The sequence below is a fragment of the Cyprinus carpio genome, chromosome A24 (genome assembly GCF_018340385.1).
Source record: "Cyprinus carpio isolate SPL01 chromosome A24, ASM1834038v1, whole genome shotgun sequence".
Classification (NCBI taxonomy): Eukaryota; Metazoa; Chordata; class Actinopteri; order Cypriniformes; family Cyprinidae; genus Cyprinus; species Cyprinus carpio.
In genome coordinates, this window is record NC_056595.1 from 10202032 (window position 1) to 10226528 (window position 24497).

General features: G+C 38.4%; 1 protein-coding gene across 1 annotated transcript; it reads left to right on the forward strand.

The window, feature by feature from the left end:
• Window positions 1-1727: 1727 nt before the first annotated feature.
• On the forward strand, window positions 1728-22938 carry LOC122135331 (interferon-induced very large GTPase 1-like). The gene is given in 4 exon segments (XM_042714164.1): window positions 1728-1790; window positions 17989-19101; window positions 19103-19582; window positions 19584-22938. Coding segments are annotated over 4 exon segments (4794 nt in total). The 5' UTR covers window positions 1728-1751; the 3' UTR covers window positions 22746-22938.
• Window positions 22939-24497: the final 1559 nt, after the last annotated feature.

The following is a 24497-nucleotide window of genomic DNA, read 5'->3' on the forward strand; positions in this document are numbered from 1 at the left end:
CAGAGCGTTCTTGCTCTTTGCCCAAACACATAACGCATAGGTCGTGTGCGTCATCGGGTGTCAGATAGCGCTGACACGGGTCCACACACTTCCTAAAACACCTTACAATAGACATCATTCTTACCTATATCACACTTCAGAAAAACAAATGACTCTGAAAACAAAGAAGAGGATAATATATTCCACAGGTGCCCTTTTATACTCGCAGTCACTCCATAAATTATGTTATAGGCTGCCTCCTGCCAATGTCAAGTACATTGTCGTTTTTAATTCAAACTTCAGACAACGGTCATGCAAAAGGAAACTTGATTTTTCTCAAAATTGACTCTATCGACTTAAATTGGGGGATAGTTCAGTCATTTTTTTATCCGGTTCCAACAAATCATACATCACTGTTAATGGTGAATGTGAAAATAAAAAAACATTATAATATTAATAATATCAATAAATAATATAATTTTTGACAATTTTGCTCATTGTGACTCGTTTTGGCAGCACAGGTCACATATTCTGATACAGAGACAGAGGTCTTGCTAAAACGGTTGCTAAGGTACTCTGTTTTGTTGCAAGGGAGTGGCTTTGCAGCTGCCAATAATGATACTACTGAAATGATCTTCTCCAAATCCTGCTTGCCAGTATGAATGATATAAACCTACCCCCATGTCTCTATGACAGGGCATGGCTAGGAAGTGTCTAATGTGATATGTGATGGCTGTTTGTTTTTTTTTTGTTTTTTTTGTTGTTGTTATTGTTTTTTTGTCCTAAGTCATACACTCCCACCCTCATGTTTTATGACATATCCAAAGATATCCTATTTGATTTTACTGAATTTAAGTCTATGCAACTTGTTGCTCGGGTGCTTCTTATAGTTGCTCTTTTTTTTGGTTTGATTGCTTATATTTTTCTCTATGATGCTTTAGATAAAATCATCTGCTAAATGATTAAATATAAATGTAATATAGTATTCAGATCAGGTGATAAGGCTGACAGTCTCAGTCAAGGCTGAAAAGATGCGCTAGCTGAGAGGAGTTTCATCAAAACTGACTAAAGTGATTGAGGATGAATAATTTCAAAGAACTTGATGAACCTGTGATATCTTCTTCAGGCGTAAAAGGATAATAAAATCTGAAACTTTTTCACTGAACCATGCTAAACCAGCATGTTACAATTATAAAAAGCTGCTCCCTGTATTGCATGTAATCACAGCCAAACAGTCTATAATCACAACAATGTTTGTCAGTCGTCTACATTGTCAGCTGATGAGATTACAAAGGTAAAACGATTCTTTTTTTTTTTCAACTCTGAAACTTGAAATGTGGAGTTATCTGCTTTTGCTATAAAACAAACGTTTAATACATAAAAATACTTACAATGAACTTAAATTTTTGTAAGTTAATTGTATTTAAATTATTATTACTTAATCAAAACAACCCAACTGCAGTTTGATTGATATAACTTGGAATGCACTACAAAAGAAAACATGATTTCCGAGTTATCTGTTTTTGCAAATAAACTGTTCAGTTGTTATTAAGTTTTTAATAGAAATTCATACCATTATTGTCCTTTATACTGAGTATAATCATTATTACCATTTAACAAGGCATGTGTAAGCGACACTCGGTTTTCTATCACTGGATGTAATTTCAGTAACTGTTAAAATAAAAGATAATTTTTACAGTTTGGGTGTTTAAAATCATTATTTCAAATTGCATCTGTTTCCTTTCTCTTTCCATTAAGATAAACCAACAAGAATGGGGGACAACACATCAGACACTGGAAAAAAACACAGGGTGAGTGCCTGTAAATATTAAGTACTAGCTGCATTAATAAATGAACATTATCTACACTTAATCTTATTCCATCAATTGTCTTCCTATAAGTAAATTCCAAATCAATTGTCAGGAATTCCAGTAACCATAACCGATTTACGTAGATTCATAGGCTGGCATTTGCATAATGCCAGTCTATATTCATCACTGGCTGCCCGCAATCAATGTCTACTTTGACCCTCAAACACTGTAGCTGGTTTGTTCATGTAAAACATCATGAAAAAAAAGCATTTGTTGTTGAGACAAACCATTTGTTTGCTTTCAGTATATTATTCACTTATGCACTTTCACATAAACTAGATCTCATGTATATATACATAAAAAACACTTGCATACACAAGTAGACTATCTGCACTTAGTTGTTTATGATGAGAGTGCTGTGTAGGGCTTAAATCAAACTGATCTCATGTATATATACATAAAAAACACTTGCATACACAAGTAGACGTGTGTATACTACTGAATGCAAAAATATGAAAAAAGAATTCAGCACTACTTGTGATGAAGGGCAGTTTAATACTTTAAAAGTACTAACGCTTTTTGGCCTAGGAGTCTTCTTCAAGGTATTCAACACACATCATACACAGACATCTTTAAAGCACATCTCCACATTGGATTATTTATTCACAAATTAGCAACAACTGACATGTTTAACTCAAGTCATTACACTAATTTAAATTCAAGTCCAAGTTCAAGTTAATTCAATTCAATTCAATTCAAGTTTATTTGTATAGCGCTTTTTACAATACAAATCATTGCAAAGCAACTTTACAGAAAATTATGTTTCTACAAAATTTAGAAGTAGCTTATCAGTGGTGACTGTCAGTTCATAAGCATATAACATAAATTTACAGAAAAACAATAAAACACTTAAAAAAAAAGACGATTAACACTATTAACAGCAATTATGTAATCAAACTTATAGCAAAATGTGATAGTTCTGTATGTTGTTTCAGGGTTAGCACCATCTGAGGTCCTCTGAGGGGTTGGCATCATCTCTTCTCAGGTGTTCTGGATCCAGACTGGAGCTTGTGTAAATCCTAGTTACCACAGGATGTAAATTCCGTGGCAAAACAGAGAAACAAATAGAGACATAATTAGCATAGCTGCTTTTCCAACCAAGTAAAATTAATTAGTTTAACCCAAGCTAAAGAATAATAATGCACATTTGATCAGATACAACTGCAGTCACAAATTATGAGATGCATTATTTGAATGATTGGCGAAAGAGATGTGTTTTAATCTAGATTTAAACAGAGAGAGTGTGTCTGAACCCCGAACATTGTCAGAAAGGCTGTTCCAGAGTTTGGGAGCCAAATGCGAAAAAGCTCTACCTCCTTTGCTATCCTAGGAACTACCAAAAGTCCAGCGTTTTGTGACCTTAGGGAGCGTGATGGATTGTAGCGGGGTATAAGGCTAGTTAAGTACGCAGGAGCTAAACCATTTAGGGCCTTATAGGTAAGTAATAATAATTTGTAATTGATACAGAACTTAATAGGTAGCCAGCGCAGGGACTGTAGAATTGGGGTATTATGAACATATTTTCTTGACCTGGTAATAACTCTAGCCGCTGCATTTTGGACTACCTGTAGCTTGTTTACTGAAGATGCAGGACAACCACCTAGAACTGCATTACAATAGTCCAGTCTAGAGGTCATGAATGCATGAACTAGCTTTTCTGCATCAGAAACAGGTAACATGTTTCATAGCTTGGCGATGTTTCTAAGATGGAACAATGTGGTTTTTGTAACTTGGGAAATATGGTTTTCAAAAGACAAGTTGCTGTCTAATATAACACCCAGATTTTTGACTGTAGAGGAAGTAACAATACATCCGTCTAGTTGCAAACTGTAGTCTACGAGATTCTGTGTACTGTTTTTTGACCCAATAAGTAATATCTCTGTCTTATCCGAATTTAATAGGAGAAAATTATTGGACATCCAGTCTTTTACATTTTTAACTCACTCTGTTAGTTTAGATAATTTAGAATTTTCATCTGGTCTTGTTGAAATATATAGTTGAGTATCATCAACATAACAATGGAAACTAATACAGTATTTTCTAATAATATTATCAAGCGGCAACATGTATATTGAAAATAGCAGAGGACCTAGGACAGATCCTTGTGGCACTCCATATTTTACTGGTGATAAATGAGATGACTCCCCATTTAAATAAACAAAATGTTAGCGATCGGACAGGTAGGATCTAAACCATCTTAGAGCCTGCCCTTGAATACCTGTAAAATTTTGTAATCGATTTATGAGTATGTCATGATCTATGGTGTCGAACGCAGCACTAAGATCAAGCAAAACTAGCAATGAGAAGCAGCCTTGATCTGACGCAAGAAACAAGTCATTTGTAATTTTAACAAGTGCATTCAAAATTCTACAGAAACCCCACAAAAATTACTCAAACACATCATACATATCAATTAATTAGCACAAATGAGCAGACACAACCATACACAAAATTTTCTAAGATTTTAGACATAAATGGAAGATTTTAAATAATTATAATTTGCCAGTTCACTAGGATCTAGTTGTGGTTTCTTAATAAGAGGCTTAATAACCACCACCAGGTTTTGGGACGTGACCTAAAGATAACGACGAGTTAATAATATTGAGAAGCGGTTCTTCGGCTACAGGTAACAACTATTTCAGTAATTTAGTGGGTACAGGATCTAATAAACATGTTGTTGGTTTAGATGCAGTGATAAGTTTATTTAGCTCTTCCTGTCCTATAGTTGTAAAGCACTGCAGTTTATCTTTGGTTGCGATGGATGAAACTAAAGTATTAGACACTGTAGAATCTACATTTGTTATTGTATTTCTGATGTTATCTATTTTATCAGTGAAGAAATTCATAAAGTCATTACTATTAAACGTTGATGGAATATATGAAGCAGGTGGCGTCTGGTTATTTGTTAATTTAGCCACTGTGCTAAATAAAAACCTTTTTATTTAGCACAGTGTTTTGGTTATTTTCAATGAGTTTGTGGATATGCTCGGCCCTGGCAGTTTTTAGGGCCTGTCTATAGCTGGACATACTGTTTTTCCACGCAATTCTAAAAACTTCCAAGTTAGTTTTTCTCCATTTGCACTCAAGACAATGAGTTTCTTTTTTGAGAGAGTGGGTATTACTATTATACCATGGCACAGTATGTTTTTCTCTAACCTTTTTCAATTTGATGGGGGCAACAGCCTCTAATGTATTAGAGAAGATAGTGCCCATGTTGCCAGTCATTTCGTCTAGTTCATGTGTATTTTTGGGTACACCTAGCAGTTGAGATAAATCAGGCAGGTTATTTGCAAATCTGTCTTTGGTGGCTGGAGGGAGCAATAGTTCTGCCCAGACAGTAACTCTGAACCATATAGTTAATATCAGTGATACGCAGCATGCACAATACAAGGAAATGGTCAGTAACATCATCACTTTGAGGTACGATATCTATATCAGTAAGATCGATTCCATGCGATATAATTAAATCTAGTGTATGATTAAAATGATGAGTGGGCCCGGTAACATTTTGCTTGACTACAAAAGAGTTTATTAGGTCAGTAAATGCAAGTCCTAATGCATCATTTGTATTATCAACGTGAATGTTAAAATCTCCGACCATTAGTGCTTTATCAACGGTAACCAATAGGTCTGAGAGGAAATCTGCAAATTCTTTTAGGAATTCTGTATGCGGCCCTGGTGGTCTATATACAGTAGCCAGAGCAAGAGATACAATAGATTTATTTTTTGCTAGCATGATTAGCATGCGACTAGCATGATTAGCATGTTGCTAGCATGTTTCTAGCATGATTAGCATGTTGCTAGCATGTATGATTAACATGCCAAAATCATGTTCAATCACATCTTCATGAACATCATGTTGTGCTCCTGTAACTCAGGTGGTAGAGCATTGCGTTACCAGGTGCAAGGTTTGGGGTTCGATTCCCCATAAACACACTGCACTGGGATTCTCACTTAGAGAAGTCTGACTAGCCTTGGACTTTATAATTATGAAATGATATGAAAAATAATAAATTACTTAACATATCTGACAGTGTAACATTAAGCAGAAGTATTTCGAATGAGTTAAACCTGTATCCTGTTTTCTGGGTAACATTGAGAATATCACTATATATTGTCGTTAACCCCGGCATGAAGCACGGCCGCGCTGGGGCTCTCGTCGGCCTTCAGGATCGCAGGTATCTGCACAGAAACATTGAGAACACGAGCACCAGGGAAACAGTGAGTGTGCACTTTACTTTTGGCTAGCGTAGCACGGACGTGTCGGACGATGGAGTTTCCGACGATCATGGCGTCACGTTCCGTCTGGCGGAGGGGAGCGAATTGGTTCCGGGTGGAGATCTCAAAGACCGGAGGAGGAGAAGTCATCGCATGGGGCCTGGCTCGCGTCCTCCGCTGTGGATGCACCCAGGGTCCATGGTGTCCTGGCGCCAGAGTGAAGCACATCTGGGAAGATCTCATCCTGGGTGCACCGGGCCTGTGCAGAGAAACGCACGGAGTAGAGGTTGTGGGACTGTTAGCAGCACGCTGTATACTTACCCTGGACTTGTGAGCATCAGCCCGGGAGGTTTCCAGCGGAGCTCTCCGCTCTCTCAGCTCGGCCTGCCTCACCTCCAGGTCGCGAATCTGCTTCTCCACAGCCTCCAGCTCGATCTGCATTCGTGTCCTCACCTGCAATTAAAGGTAGACTTACATCCACCATTAAAGCAAGTAACAGTGAGTAAAGCAATGGTTATGTGTGTGAACAGAGTATAAACAATGGAAGCTGGATTTGCGGCAACCACATTGGCGATGCTAACGGGCTATAAGCTAAATAGCGGACTCTGGAAATCAAAATAAAACTAGAAAAAAAAAGTTTGTTGAGACAAACTTTAAGTTGGCTTGAAAGTAGTTCGAAGTTTAAAGTAGTTTAAAGTTAGATTGATAGATTAGTTGAAAGAAAGAAAGATATATTAGTTAGAAAGAATGATAGAAAGATTAGTTATAGTTCAAAAGAAAGAATGATAGATTAGTTTGAAAGAAAAAAGATTCATTAGAAAGAAAGAAAGAAGAAAAATAGATTAGTTCAAAAGAAAGAATGATATTAGAAAGAAAGAAAGAAGAAAAAGAAGATAGAAAGAAAGAAAGAAAGAAAGAAAGAAAGAAAGAAATTGATCTTTCAAGCTGTTTGATGGCACTCAGCGGGTTGCATGCATCAGTCCAAAAGAAGTGAAATAAAAAGTGTCCATCCATTAAAAAAAATTACATGTTGCTAGCATGATTAGCAATTGACTAGCATGTACTTAGCATGATTAACAAGATATCTAACATGCTACTAACATGATTAGCAAGTGACTAACATGTCGCTAGCATGTTTCTTGCATGATTAGCATGTTACTAGCATGATTAGCATGTTGCTAACATGTTGCTAGCATGATTAGCATGCGAATAGCATGTTTCTAGCACGATTAGCATGTTGCTAACATGTTTCTAGCATGATTAACATGTTGCTAGCATGTTTCTAACATGATTAACAAGTTACTAGCATGTTGTTAGCATGACTAGCATGTTGCTAGCATGTTTCTAGCATGATTAGCATGTTGCTAGCATGTTTCTAGCATGACTTGCATGTGACTAGCATTTTGTTAGCATGTTTAGCAAGTTCTTAGCATGATTAGCAAGTGACTAGCATGTCGCTAGCATGAATCTAGCAAGAATATCACAATCACAACACTAGCTTGAATAGCATGAAGTTAGGCTTACATGTTGCTAGCATGTTTTCTAGCATGATTAGCATGCGACTAGCATGTCGCTAGCATTTTCTAGCATTATTAGCATGTTGCTAGTATGTTTCTAGCATGATTAGCATTTCATTAGCATGTCGCTAGCATGTTTCAAGCATAATTAGCATGTCGCTAGCATGTTTCTAGCATGATTAGCATGCTGCTAACATGTTGCTAGCATGTTTCTAGCATGATTAGCATGTTGCTACCATGATTAGCATGTTGCTAGCATGTTTCTAGCATGATTAGCATGTTGCTAGCATGTCGTTAACATGATTAGCATGTCGCTAGCATGTTGCTAGCATGATTCTAACATGATTAACATGTTTGCTAACATGTCACTAGTATGTTTCTAGCATGATTAGCATGTTGCTAGCATGATTAGCATGTTGCTAGCATGTTTCTAGCATGACTAGCATGTTTCTAGCATGATTAGCATTCGACTAGCTTGTTTCTAACATTATTAGCATGTTGCTAGGATAGATAGATAGATAGATAGATAGATAGACAGCCATAGAATGGTGGTTTAATTGAGTCTAGGGCTTCAGGGAGTTTAGATTTGAATTTTTGGCTTGTGCACTAATGGGCCACCGTAGTCTTGGCTCAATTTGAGCACTCTGCAATGTAAGTCTATGGTTTTTTTATGATTTTTAATATTAATTTTTAAGAAAACTGAAAGTCAAATCAGTCTGAATAATATAGCACACCAAGTCAGAACAGTCTGAAAGTCTGACCCGAGTTTGGAATTTGTAGAGTTAAAGATCTAGGAGGAGTTAGAGTTGCAAAATTTTGAATCGAATGCATTTTTGTAAGAAAAATATCCAACTTTAAAATGTTATAAATTCTTTATTTATTACTTCTGCTGACTATCATATGTGCAAGCCATTTAGGCGGATGAGGTACGCATCGCGCATGTGCCGGTGATTAGTGACAAACGTGAAAGTGTGGAGGAGAGAGCTAAACAAAAAGCTGGTCATAAATTACAACCACAAAATGGGGATTTGTAAAGAAAAGTGTAGAAGGATATCAATATAAGCCAAGAGGAGAATGGTTTTCCTTTGGTAAAGAAAAACTTTGCTTCCTTTGCTCCTGTAAACAAATTCACAAAACTAGCATATTTCACAGGTGTGTGCACGAGGCATATGTCCTGCGTCATCTGCCGGAATGGCTTAGCCATTGACAGTCAGCAGAAGTGAGAAAAAAGTATTTATAACATTTAAGCAGTGGTGAGGCATGTTTTATTATGTATGCGCACGCTTTATTTGACTATTTCTGTACTGAATGAATCACCTAGAGCACAATGAATGCGATTAAAATACAAGCAAGTGTATAAAAGAATGACCTGCTATGCATTTGCTATGCAGATTTTACTCTCAACCAAACTAACATTACTAGCCCATCAGAAGTTTTTGCTATAAACACGAGACGTGCATTAGCTGATGAATGGAAAAGAAGCCTGGGTCTCGAGTGCGACATACTGAAAAAGCTGCGATGCGCAATGTTCAAAGATTTCCATCTAGCGTCATATTTATATAGAAAAGCTATTAAAAAAGCAGCAGAACTTTGTAAGCAGCTCAGAGTAATCACGTCATCTCCATATGAACGATATGATTACCAGAACAAATTTACCGGGATTTTTGAAAAGGTCCTGTTCACACATTATCTCTTAATGGTAATTTACCAGTAAAGACTGTATGTGTGAAAGGGGCTAAACTCTTCCTCTGCAGCGTTCATCTGGGAAAACAAACTTAAATTGTGTAAATCATTTATACCTATGCCAACACAGAAGAATACATCAACATATTGTAAGGGAAACAGGTCAATTTAGCTCAAAGGGAATCATTTAAGATTTAAAGAGAATTTGAACAGAATCACTGTTTCACGGCTGATCACTGAGACTGCCAGCGATTCATTGAATGAGCCGTATAACATCAAATCAGCGCTGGATATTAATATCCAAAGTATACTGAAAACACTATTAGTAAACACTATAATTAGCACAGTAACAAGATCGGCAGTTTAAGACATTAACTTGTAAGCACAAAACACAAGATACTTATCTTTTCAATATAAATAAGGCTTTATTAGATAAATCTAAGACATATAAACTAATCTATCACATAAGCAAACGCACTCACACATTCACAAAAGTGGCAGGAGGATAGAGAGTTAGGAAAGAATGAGTTTAAGAGAATAAATCCCAAGTTTACAGCAATACGTGAAATTGCATAGACATGAACAACCATCAGTCACTTAATTAACCCTCGCATTGAGTTCCTCAATGAGGTTAAAATTATATAAGATAACACCAGCACAGATCAGAGTCTGGAGGTACGTTACTTGTGATGCTGTGTAACGGGGTTCCCTTTGTTGTCGCTGAAAAGGGGGTTACCTGAGGTTGCTGATTGGCTGGAAGTTCAGTAGTCGTTGAAGTGACGTCTTGGGAAGCCCACGGTTGGGCGTAGGCTGACAATGCGGAGTTGTGGGCTGGTTGAAGTTTCAGACGGGCACGTGAGGTCAGACTTGGAGACACGGCGTTACAAAACTTAACTCAGAACACGAAACTCTAGACTAGGTGGTGATTAGGTGGTGTTTCTTCTCATCGTGGCTATGTAGCAGCAGGCGTCCAGGCCAAAGCACGCTGGAACCGCGCTCAAAGAACGCTAAACGTGATGACTAAAAGCTTAAACTACAAGCAAAAGCTAAAAGCAGGCTAAAAGCCGGCATGACTGATAGCAAAAGCTAAACGCAAGCTAAAAGCATGAATTTGATGGTGTCCTGAGTATTTAAACTGGCCTTTTGGCCACACCTCAAATGTTGACTTGACCAATTAGATATTGTCTTTTCTCGGGGTGTTGCGATGTTTGTCCCACCCATTCATAAATCATATGTTATCTTATTAAGCACGTGGTCCGAATTTTCCCGCTCTTGCAGGGTATAATTTGGACATGATTCCTATAACAAGAATATGATACATTTGACAAATAAACTAATGGTCAGAAACGTTTCAAGCAAGAAGATTCGAACACACACATACTAAACATGAATATGATCCCTTAAGCTATTCAAGAGTTATTTAAAAAGACATACACAATAAGTGATTAGAAACATTATAGTCAAATGTGTGGGTTCATGTATGATATGGAGTCAAGCAATGGACTGATATCCATTTAGAAGTCTTTTTTGAGTTCATTTTGGTGCATATATGCATTGGAAGGCATTCTCTGTGCCATTCTGTGGAGTAAGGATATGTCCTGTGAAGACCAGAGAGGTTAACAGGTCTCTAGGAATTTCAGTCTGGTTTCCTTCTAGGTGGGGGAAGTCAATCCAAAGAGCTTGTGATCATGATTACTATCATGGGTTTACATGTGATGGTCACGCTGTGCATCTCTTTGACCATCAATCTGTATTACTTGCCCCAAATTTGAAAATCTCTTCTCGAATTGAAGTTGTCAATAATTGTTCTAATGGTGTTAATGTTTAAAGCTTGTTCTGTGAAAGAGCTGGTTGGTTATCTTGCTTCAGACTGTGTTTTTTACTTTGCATGTGGCCAATTATTAAAATTAAATGGATTTAAACGTCGCTGAATCACATGAAACATTACCAGGCCATTGGCACCCTCTGCAGGTATTTGTTATAATATAGACATATTACATTGTATATTTAACAGTGTTGTTTAATAAAACCATGTACTTGGTATTGATACTTTGAGGCCAATTATTATTGCCTCATCATTACTTAATATATAAATATAGTCATAAAGCCTGTTTTCCACTTAGTTCTATTTGCATTACATAAAAATATCAGATTACTGACTTGTTAAAATAATCAGATTACTTGATTAGCAAAATAATCATTGGTTAAGCACTAGATTAAAACATTTCAAAATACAGCTGCATTGTTTTACTTTTTGTGATTAAAAGACAAACATTTTGTCATTTGAAAATTTATTAAAACATTGTCTGGTTCTAGTGAACCAAGTATCGGCATTTTGTCTTGTGAGCTAAGAGTATTGTCACACCCCTAGTGTCTATGAGCGTGATAAAGCTCATAATTTTCCACGGGAATGACATAGCTTTTATTCTTCAAGTCAATCATATATTCATGAAAAAAAAAATCTGTTTGAATAAGGAAAGTGATAACATTGCCATAGTATCCTTTTATGTGTTAAAGTTGCCACAGTCATTGCATTCTTTGCATGTGCTGCACTTTATTTGTACCAAATTAGTTTATTTATTATAATTTGAAAGATAATAACAATATAATAACAATATTGATTAATAAGTGAGATCTGATTTTAGTCCTTGAAACAAAATAAATTAGTCCTTGAAAGTCCTGAAATTTTATTTTGCAGTATATGTACGAACACTGTTTAGTTACCAGTTCTTGGACCATTTTAATGTTTTTGTCGTTGTTAATTGAACTCAACTGTAGTTTTCTGTAGTAAACTGTATTTGTACATTTCATATTTTATATTAATTTCCTAGTATTTAATTTACCATTATTTCTTTTGAACAAAACAATTTCAGAAATTTCATGTTTTAGATTGTAGGTAATCTTGTATCTTGTCAAGGACAAAGCTAACCAGCAAAACTTGATATCAAAAGCATCCTAAATGTTACATGTGTTTGCACCATATTGTAGTGAGTAACCTTTCTTGTTATTGCCGTTTCAAAGATCCCTCCATAATCTGTAGTCTGAGCCTGTCAAGTGCTAATGGCAGATACGTTACTAGTTCGTTTCAAGGAAAATCATTTTCTTTTCCAAATAACCCGGTGTATGTGTCTGCCCCCGCAACCCCTCAAAAAAAGTTCAGGCTCCTGTTTTTTTTTTTTTTTTTTTTTTTGCTTTAACCCTTGTATTATAATACACCATAAAGGTCCTAAGTCAAGTTTAAAACAGTTTTATGTAAATTACTGCTATATTAATGTGAACAGGAATCAGCACAGTGCTTTACAGCCGCATCACAATCACATGCACCAGAGCGAGCTGTGGGCCACACTCTTTCCGGATAACACACACCAATGCTGCGGGGCAGCCAAGCTTTGGCCGATTACTACATGCTATCTGGGTATATGTATTAATATAGTCTGTGGAAGGCATAAGACCATAAAATGTTCATCAAATCAAAATATTTGGTCCAAATATTATGATACGATATGATTACCTGCCTGTCAACATATGTATTTGCATACATCTGCTCGCCCTGTTTGCACAGACAGGATACATCATCAGTGCGTTCCCGTTATGCAGACTGAGCGAAAAATTGCTAATATTCAGTATTACTGTAATATTGTGTGCTTTGTTCTGTAATGTTTTCTCAGCAGTGAATGAGATATGATGTAATCTGACTCTCTCCCGTCTTGTCGATTTAGCATCTGGTCTGCCTGTGCATGTTCATATGTTTTGGAGGAGGCGTGATATTGGACATTGATTATGCAGAGAGGGCAGGATCTTCGGCTTTAAAAGCTAGCTTGCTATTGCTAGCATTTCCGAAATCGCCTACCCTGCCTTTAAAATAAATAAAAAATAGTTACCGTAAAAATCGTTGCCAATAATTGGATCAAGTGAAATTATATCTGTAATTGATATTAGGAGCAGGCACATCAATGTTTTAACTTTGCCTGTCCTGGTTTCTAGCAGTAAAGGTTTTTTTTTTTTTTTTTTTTTCACGGGAAGACCCCCTCATCCTAGGATACAAATATTACCCTTATATTTAATATAATATTACCCATATGTTTGATATAATTGAGTAATTTCTAGTAATAATAATGCAGAAATATTGAACAATATGCTCAATGCATTTTTTTTTTACTTTTTACTAAGGAGCCAAGCAAAGTAAAAGCAAAATACAAAATGCAACAGAATGATGTAAATAACATGAATAAATAAGTTTAGCCTAAAGAGCCTTTTATGCCAAAAAAAAAAAGGTTTGTTCTTGTCAGTTGGAACCTTTTTGGCATAAATGGTTCTTTAATGCTGAGTAAATAAACATATGGTTCCTTATAGATCCCCAAAGGTATCTAAGAGTGAACAGTGTGTACAATTGGTGAGGGAACAAGCCTCAGAGCAGATATGGTAATAAGAGTTATTATTTCGTACTTGTGCTGTAAGCGGTAGACCAATCACAAAAGATTGGGTCATTTCACCAATCATAGAAGAGTAGGGTTGTGGAAAGAAAGGGTTTAAAAAGAACAAATCTTCAGATGAATAGTTTGAGACTCTTTGAGAAATTAAGTGATTTTAAATGTACACCCAAAAATAAAGGTGCTTCAAAAAGGTTCTTCAAGTGATGCCATAAAAGAACCATTTTTGGTTCCACACAGAGCGTCTCAGGTTACGAATGTAACCATGGTTCCCTGAATAGGGAACGAGATACTGCATCCTCTAGAGGTCGCTATGGGGAACACCTCATCGTGACCAGTGTCTGAAGCATACATTGAAAAAACACCAACAAGTTGGCCGACGACAGCCCTGATGTCACAACCTGTGCGACTATAGTATAAATAGGCGCCGGGAGAACACGTCATTCACTTCTTCATGTAAAGCTTGCATCCGAAGCATGGCAGGAAAGCTAAAGGACGCAGTGTCTCGTCCACTACTCAAGGAACCATGGTTACCTTCTTAACCTGAGACGTTCCCTTTAAAGGGAATTTCAAACTGCGTCCTCTAGGGGTTGCTATGTGGAACAATATACCCACGCCGCCATGATGAGGGGAGTGCAGGCCAGAATCATGGTGAGCACTAAGTACCAACTCTACCATTTCAATGGGAGTTGCCCCTGGGATGTTAGACGGCTGTCCGTGACATTATCCCTTATGGCCAAAGGCCTAGGCTACATACCTAACTTACCTGTTAGGGCCTAGGACCGGGATAGAGCTCAAGGCTTGGAATCAAGAAAGATTCCTTTAAAGGGATACGGCAAAGAGCCTAGCATTATACTAAGTTTTGCCTTTCACACAGGGGCTACCGCTTGCTCTTGCATAAGCATGCTGAAGGAACTGTCTAAACAGATCCCTAGTAGCAACACCCTGTTTAGATAGATATCCGATGATACATAGATGGAGTGGTGCCGAGGATGAACAGGGCTTTTACCAGCTCAAGAGAGGGCATGAAGCAACCGCGTGAAGCCTTCATATAGGATTTTAGAAAAGAACGCAAAGTACTAGCGTGCAAACTTACCACTGTGTGGATTTTAGAAAGTGCACAAAGATTTCATGTGTACACTTACCATAACATGGATTATAAAATACTGTTCTAAGGAGCTCTCATGGCACTCTGAAAGAGCAGCTCATAGATGGAATGGTGCATCCCAAAAACAATATGTTTGAGAGTCATCAACTTGATCTATGGTAATAATGCTGGAGTGGCTAGCAGTAAATATCTAACTGAGGGGAGGGGCAAACACCCAGCTCTCAAACGAGAGGGCAGCTCAATCTACCGCATGTTCCAAAGCTGGAACAGCTAGCAGTAATTTACTTAGCTGAGGGAGCACAACCCAACTCTCAGAGAGGGGCCTCAACCTGCAGCATGTTTCAATGCTGGAACGGCCAGCAGTAGGCTACCTAGCTAAGGGAGCACAAACCCAACTCTCAACGAGAGAGGGGGCTCGACCTACAGCCTGATCGTGAGGATCATAAGGGTAAGTGCACTGCAAGCTAGCCAAAAACTCAGCGCATCAGAGAGGCGAAGGACCGGCCTAGTTCACCTGATGCTGCTGGTTGCCAGGTGCTCTGGGAACACAGAGAACTCGCCTCTCACGTGAGAGGAGAACTCCGAATTCAGGAAAAGAGAAGTGCGCTCATAGACAACCCTTTTTGGTAAATAGTAAAAAACTGAAACTGAAACTAAACTTCACTGCTGAATAGCCCACGGAGCGAGGAATTCAACTCCACAGAAGGGGAGAGAACTTGGGCGCTTAAGGGGAAGCACCATGCTCATAATAGCGCTTCATGCTGAGGGAAGAGATGCTTGAAAGTGTATTAATATAGACACACTGGTTGAGTGGAGCCCAAGGTACCGAGGTCTAACCAACTCGGAGAAAGGAAACGAAGCTGAGCGTGTAACACTTACCATACAGGATTTCAGAAAGTGTGCAGAGTCTTGCGTGCACACTTACCACTTATGTGGATTTTAGAAAGTGTGCTAGCGTGCACACTTACCACTTACATGGATTTTAGAAAGTGCACAAAGTGTTCAACATCACGAGAGAGCGCCAGAATTCAAATAATCTTCTGCCTATCTTTGACTTTTCTTTTTTTGTGGATCGTCTCATTCTGTTGGTGACACTGTACGCTACAAAACCTTGCTGTTTTTTACTACCAAGACGCAGTTTTCTTAGCGCGAGTTATTCCATAATGGACATAAACAATACTGTCCCTGAGGAACTTCTGATCCGGACGAAAGTGATGACGCCTTGTCTGGATCACATTCCTCTGCCTACCTTCCTTTGACCCGCAATTCCTCCTACCCCTACCTGCAGGTGGGGGAGGAGCATGAGCCACGACACTAGCCTTCTGTGCCCGTCTCTGATCCTCAGACTGAGACGGACCAGGACCCCTATGTTGTTCAGGCTCAGACCTGGATTTTTTCGTGAAGGATAGAAGGCCGCAGAGTGCTCTTTCGCCTCCCTGAACCTCTTGACCACCGTCTCAACAGCGGTACCAAAAAATTCGGAAGGCGGAAACGGAGCAAGGTTCACCCACAGATGTCTCTCCATTACTACCATGGCCACCATAGACCTGCCAATGGCAGAGGCGGCCTGCTTAGTAGCATGGAGGGCGAAATATGTGGTGTGGCACAATTCAGCTACCCCATCCTGAAACCGTTTTCGCGCATCACATCCATGTTGCATGCTCATATGCTGCAATCGATGGATGCATGAGGAAAACAGCTCACCTCAGCTGGAGGGCTATGGCCAGAAAGATAACGCTCATCTAGATGACCTCGCAGCGTCACCTTCTTAGCACGCTTATACGGCAAGTCCAGCCTTGCTGCAGCGTGATCCATAACTTTTCAACAGCTCATCATACGCAGGGCAGGAGGATTGAGAAGGCTCAGCCTCAGCTTCTTCGCCATCCTCAGACATCTCCTGCTCTTCCTGGGCTGAACCCAGCAGAGCACTAGCCTCCGTTCTGTTTTAAATGCACGCCCCCATAGCGACCCCTAGAGGACGCAGTTCAAAGTTCCCTTGAAAGGGAACCATTCAGTCAAAGGTTCTTTAACCTTTTGAGCGGTACAGTCCCACATATGGGATTTTTATTTCCACGGTCCCACATAAGGGATTTAGAACGTTCGGTGGTGTCGCAAAATTGTCAAATTTAAACTGTGGTTTTGCGCTTTGGCTGGCGCTGAGCCAGAGACAGACGTGCACTGCTCGTCATATTATCACAAATATGCAGTGTTATTAACCACATAATGCAAATTTTTGGTTTCAGACATTTAAATGCACATAAGTACCAGTAAAACAATACATTTAGAGTTTTAAAAATACACACATACATCTATGGGAGCAACAATAACAATCCATTCAAATTTCATTTGCAGATGTGTTTTATTCATATCAGATACACATAGTGTAAGTAACTATAAAGTTCACTCTATTTTTCACCCAGTTCACAGGCCACTTATTACTTGTATTTCGGGAGAAACTGATGAATCCACGTGCTGTAAATCCGACTGACAGGACTTACATAACAGAACACCAAAAAAACAATGCAACGCCCATCTCACATTACAGATCACGATCAAGATCATTTAGAAAGGTTTTTAAAAGACAAAACTCACTCATTTTCACATATTTATTAATCGGAATATCAGATTGTTCATGACATGGTTTTCAAGTTTGTGAATATTTTAAATAAAAAAGTATAAACAAAATAAAAGCAATCCATCTGTCATACACGGTTATTGTGAACGCAGTGTGTCACGTGACAAGCCTGACGCATCGCCATGGAAACAATAAGAGGAAACTAAAATAACGGTTGCCTTAAAAAAACTCACTCTGGGGGGACCACTAGAATATTTTAAACTCACCACTGAAAAGGTTAAAGAACTATCTCTTTCATACCTTTTTATAATCTGAATAACATTATTTCACCACAAAGAACCTTTTGTAAAACAAAAAAGTTCTTCAGAGGTTAAAGGTTCTTTATGAAACCATTTAGACAAAAAGGATCTTTTATGGCATCGTGAAGCACCTTTATTTTTAAGAGTGTATATTATGATAAAGTGTTTTTAACTTGGATACATCTAAACCTACTAGAAGAGACATCCAAAACAAAATGAGTAACCTTTAAAATAGCATTATAGAGGCACTTTACAGTAAAATTAATGCTCAAAATAAACAATGATTATTTATTTATTTTATTTAACAGGAAAAAAAGAAGGCTGTTGGGACAGGTGTCAGACCAGATGAACTACAACAGGAGAAGACTGAAAAACATGTTTTATTTCATAAACTTAATCTTGAAGGCAGGCACCATAATAAATTGACAGTTGCAGATGTTCTTCAGATATCTACACATTCATTTCAGTGCCAAGATTTTTGTGCTGAAGAGGAGCTGATTCAGACTTTCATACAAAAAATAATGACAATGAACTACAGAGCCAGAAATATCCATATAAATAAGATCAATGGACAGAAGCACACACATCAAAGAAATGCTAATTTATCTGAAGAGAGTGATATATTCAAAGCAGTGGGCTTGTCAAACCAAAGTAAGCCCATGGGAATTCACCCAATGGATGTTCAGATGGCTGTGTTTCATGCTGCTGATGGTTTCCTGAAGCAGCTGATGGTGACTAAACTGTCCCAGTGTCAGTACGCTCTGCCTTTGCTTGTTCCTGATCCATTCACACAACAGATTGAGTTTCCTCTTTGGACATTCAGACAAATAAACAAGAGCTGGAAGATGAGAAACACAGACAATGAAATCATCTGTCAAACCCAGCCAATCTACAAGGCAGAAACTCCAATGGTGTCATTTTTCAGGTTTGGCTCTGTGTCCTCATCCAAGTCTCAGCTGATGAACAGTCTGATCAATGAGAAACACAACACGTTCTTCCACAGGAACTGCCCAGGCAGCAGCAGAACCAGAGAACTGATGGATGGAGTGGTGGAGATCGCCTGGTACTGTCCATCTGGATCATATGATGATAAATTCACTGACTGTGTTGCATTCTGTAATCTACACGGTGATGCAGGAGACCATGAAAAACAGCTGCAGATCCTCACTGAAATGTCCTCAGTCAATGTTGTTCTTCTACCAAAACTGGACAGGAATGACAAACATGCAGCAAAGATACAAAACCTGTACAAGGACAGAAAGCCACTCATTTGTGCTTTTACTGAGGATAAATCAGCTGTAACTGAGACAAAGAAAAGGAAATTCAAAATTGGTCTGAAAGACAGAAATCAGACATATCTAAATAAATAACAAAAAATAAAAATAAATGACTCTCACAACCAACCACCACCCACATACATAAATATAAGACCCAACACAAAAACAACACATCATATTATATAAGGAAGATGATGATGACTGCAGGAGAGGAAGAGCAGTAGCACAGCAGATAATGAGTCTACAGAAGAAGAAAGATCTGACAGAAATCAAAGAATCATTTCTGCCTCATCAGGGGAAACTGTGGCATAAGTGGAGTCAGAAGAATAAAGATCTACATCGACCTCGTGCAGATGATATAGAAAAGGAAATAAGTGGAAAACAGACAGAAATGAAGAAAATCCGTCAAGAACAGCATGAATCTGACATCAGTGAGTTTATGAAGCTCTTTATAAAAGAACTGAACAGTGTTAGTGAACATAAGATGTATTTTATTAAATGGCTTAGAATCCTCCTGGATGAACATATATCAGCTGATCTTTCTGCGCTACATCACAAGTATAATGAAAAGTGGTCAACAGTCTTGAAACTGAAAGAGAAACATGACAAGTCAGAACAACTTAAAACTGAATTTTGAGACAATATCTGAGGAACATCAGGCTGCAACCTTTGGTTTGGAGCACATCATGCGGGAGATCGGTCAAATCTATGAATCATGTTCATTTGTTAATGAGAACAAGAAAGACCTGCAGGTTCACTTCTCTTCTCTCCCGAGTCTTGCAGCAGAGATGATGATCTCTGGGTTTCCACTGGAGCTGATGGATGGAGATGCTGCTCATGTTCCTGTGATCTGGATATCTGCTGTTCTAGATCAGCTCGTCCAGAAACTGGGAGACCAGCGAGTCTTTGTGCTGTCAGTTTTAGGGCTTCAGAGCTCTGGGAAATCCACCATGCTGAACGCCATGTTTGGACTTCAGTTTGCCGTCAGTGCTGGCAGATGCACCAGAGGAGCTTTCATGCAACTGGTCAGAGTCTCAGATGAGATGAGAACACAGCTGAACTTTGACTATATTCTGGTTGTTGATACTGAGGGGCTTCGTGCTCTAGAACTGGCTGGAAAATCAACAATAGATCATGACAATAAATTGGCCACATTTGTTGTTGGTCTTGGAAATTTGACTTTAATCAACATCTTTGGAGAAAACCCTGCTGAGATGCAGGACATTCTTCAGATTGTTGTTCAGGCCTTCATGAGGATGAAGAAGGTCAAACTGAATCCCAGCTGTGTGTTTGTGCATCAGAACGTTTCAGACATCACAGCTGAAGAGAAAAACATGGAGGGAAGGAGACAACTGCAGAAGACACTGGATAAGATGACAAAACTCGCTGCTAAAGAGGAAGTCTATGATGCAGAATGTTTCAGTGATGTCATTAGATTTGATGTTCAGAAAGATGTGAAGTATTTTGCTCAGCTCTGGGAGGGCAGTCCACCCATGGCACCACCAAACCCAGACTACTGTGAGAATATTCAAGAACTAAAAGAAATTATCATGTCTCATGCCTCAAAATCACATGGAATGATGCTGATAGACTTAAAAGATCGTATTAAAGATCTCTGGGAGGCTTTAATGAATGAAGGATTTGTTTTCAGCTTCAAAAATTCTCTGGAGATCTCAGCTTATAGGAAACTGGAGAGGGAATACAGCAAGTGGTCCTGGAGTCTTCGCAGTGCCATGATGGAAATTGAGAACAAACTACACAACAAAATAACAAATGAAGCAATTCATGAGATTGAGGAAACTGATCTTCAAAGAGAACTGAAGAAGACAAGTGAAGAAGTGAAAAAATCAATCACAGAATTCTTTGAGAAAGACACATATGCAGAAATACTGATTCAGTGGAAAACATCATTTGAAATCAAAATCAAAGAGCTTCAGACAAACATTGTGAGAGAAACAAAGAGGAAATTAAATGAGATTCTTCAGCAGCGAGATCTGAAGAAAAAGATTGATGCTCAGAGGAAAACTCATGAAAACACTCTCTATGAAAAGAGTAAAGAAGTTGCCTTTATACTAAAAGGCAAAGCAAACAATGAAGAAACACTAAAGAAAGAGTTTGATTCATTTTGGAAACTGAATGTGAAGAAGATCATGACAGACACTCCTCCAATCAAAAACACTGACATAATGAGAGATGTAAGAGTGATCCTCAGTGAGATCTATAAGGAACGTCTCCCTGTTGACCACTGGAAGGAGGGCAGTGAGCACCACAATATTTTCACTGTGAAGAGTTATTCAAAATATGTTATTTTCAAGAGATATGCAAAAAGGAATAAAGAAGCTATGAACAGTGAAAGCAGAAAAGAAAAATGTGATTTTTTTCAGAATCTTTATCCAGAGGATGAACACCAAATAATATTATTAGTCTCAGATGTTGCTCAGGAGACAGACAAAATGATTCAGTCTTTTAACATATCAGAGAAGGGCTACAACATCAGCTACATCCAACAACTCACAAATTATATCATTAAGAGAGTAACAGAACATCAAGAAGGACCAGTGAAATATGAGTTTAAGAATGAATTCTTCATGGATTTGGTTTTTTCCATCTGTGAGAGAAAAAACAAGATGATCACTGACCAACACAAAATGTTCAGAGATGCCAATGATCCTGAAATATATGTTGAGAAGAAGAGAGAAGAGTACTATAGTATTTTCCAGAAATATTGTCAGGGAGCCTCGTCAGCTGTTATTTTTGGTGAGATCATCTGTCATAAACTTAAAGAACCCATTGAGCAGAGTGTCTACAAGAAGACTGCCAGAGATCTGACAGAAGAAATGATATCAAACTGTGAATCACTGAATGGAAACAGATCAAATCTAGAGAAACACATCCTGAAGACACTGGCGGAAAAAAAAGACTTTGACCAATACATGAAGTACATTAAAACTCCCAGAGATTACTTCAAGAGTTTCATCAGAGATGAAGTCAGTTGGTACATCGCTGATAAGTTAAGTGTCAGTGTTTTACCCAAGATGAAGGAGAACATTGAACTCCTGCAGAAGAAGATCATGAGAGCAGCACATGAATCTACTGAACATGTTCAAGTCAACAGTGGAGATGTTGGTTTGTGGTTGAAGAGTTTCACACAGCAGCTCTCAGATGAGCCGATCTTCTCTGAAAAAGACCTCAGTGGAGTTAAACATAATGATGTTGAGGTGAAACTCCTAGAAGATGTGGTAAGACAAGAAATTCCTGATATAATGTCTGACATCAGTGGTAGATTTACCAAAAATACATTTGATGAAGAACTGGACTGTAAATTCAGACCAGATGAGCTTCTGATTAATCACTTCTGTCAGTGCTGTTGGGTTCAATGTCCATTCTGTAGAGCCATCTGCACCAACACCATAGAAAACCATGGTGGAGATCACAGTGTTCCTTTTCATCGTAATATTGGACTGAACGGGTGGTATTACAGAGGGACAAGGAACTTGTGTATAAACATCTGTACATCATCAGTAGCAAGTGATCGATCTTTTTATCCCAGTGACTCAGATGAATCAGTCCTATACAGTCAATACAGAAAAGCAGGAGGAAAATATGCTAAGTGGAGCATCACCCCTGATAACTCTGAACTGCCCTACTGGAAGTGGTTTGTGTGCAAATTTCAGAAAGATCTTGAGAAATACTACAATAAAACATTTGAGGGAAGTGGTGAGATACCTGATGCATGGAAAACATATACAAAACTGGATATTATAAAGAGTTTGGATAAATACATTTAATTTAACAAGCTAAATGAGTCCCCCTTTCCTCCCTAAACAATCTGAAATTAGCTTTTGATAATCACTATAGCAAATTTTACAGAATACATCAGAGAGAATAGTTTGAAGATTTATACAAAGTTCAGTTTCAGAACTTCTACTCGAGGCATTTTTTCCAACATCTAATGTCATGATGTCTCATTATATATATATATATATATATATATATATATATATATATATATATATATATATATATATATATATATATATAGCAAGCGACACATCTAGTGGCTTCTTGGACAAACCTTATTTAGTTCCTCGCCGGTACTGATGCACGAGCGCGAAGTCTCTCTTTCCCAGTGCATGCACCTCTCTCTCTGCATCTGATCTGTTCAGCGAGTGGCTGCGCTTTCAGTTTAAACACATATAATGTTGTTTCTCTAATTTTAAATGCAAGTATAGCCAAAATCACAGCAAAGCTAATGTCTTTGTTATATGTATTTATGTTTTTTTTTTTCAACAGTCCAAAAGTAATCAAATAAAGTGCACACATCCATAATAAAACGTGACTCACATGGCTTCGGGGGGTGAATAAAGGTCTCCTGTAGTGAATAGATGTGTTTTTGTGAGAAAAATATCCATATTTCAAACGTAATAAACACTTTTCTCTCACTTCTGGTATCTGTCGTACACGGAAGCCGTTCCGGCAGATGACGTAGGACGTCGGTGTTGCATGATTAGTGACAAACGTGGAGAGAGAACAAACAAACCGAGGACTGTCACTTATTACAAGTACAAACCGAGGATTTGTAAAGAAAAATGTCAGAGAATTTCGATATAAGCCAAGAGGAGACTGGTTTTCCTTTGCTAAATTAAGGAAACTTTGCTTCCTTTGTTCTTGTAAACAAACTTGCGAAACTAACATATCTCAGAGGTGCGCGCATGCGATGCCTACATCCTACGTCAAAACACATGGATTCACTACAGGAGGCCTTTAAACAACCCCTGGACCCTTGAAAAAAAAAACCTACCAACCACTACCCCAATGCTTATAAGAGCCAGGACAATTTTTAATATAACTCCAGTTGGATTCGTCTGAAAGAAGCCAGGACTCTTTTTAATGCTTGGAAAGAAGAGCCAGGACAATTTTGTAATAAAAACTCCAGTTGGGGTGAACGTCTGAAAGAAATTGAAATGTCAAATATACGCGCGTTAACCTAGGATGCTCACTCGAATGTGAGTAAAGGGGATGCTCCGATCAGGCTGCATTTCACAAACATTATTTTGAGTCGTCATAATCATGACTTTTACGCATTGAACACATGTCCCCTTCCAACCGAGCCATTGCTTTACAGGTCTATCACTTTTGCTGCCCAGAAATATTCACGCAATCATGCAGCACGTATCAGAAGATCTGCAATCCGGCGCGGTGAGCGCTCACACTCACTGATCTCTTGCCCACCTCTTCCAACCGAGCCAGGGACTGCTAAACAGTACGATCACACTAGTCAAACGAACCAGACTTTGGGGTCAAACACGCTCCGGCATGGTTAAGATTCCCTAGTTTGAGCACACCCTAATGAGTCTCTACCCCCGCCCATTAAGTGTTGCCCCGCGCCGCGCTCTGCTGCGATGGGTCCCCGAACGTGCAGGTCTCTAATAGGAAGGTGCCTGTTACGATTGAGGCTCTGGACTCTGAGCCTAACTTGTTTTTCTATAACTATAAAAATTTTTCTATAAAAACGTTAATGTCCTGGCAGTGACAAATAG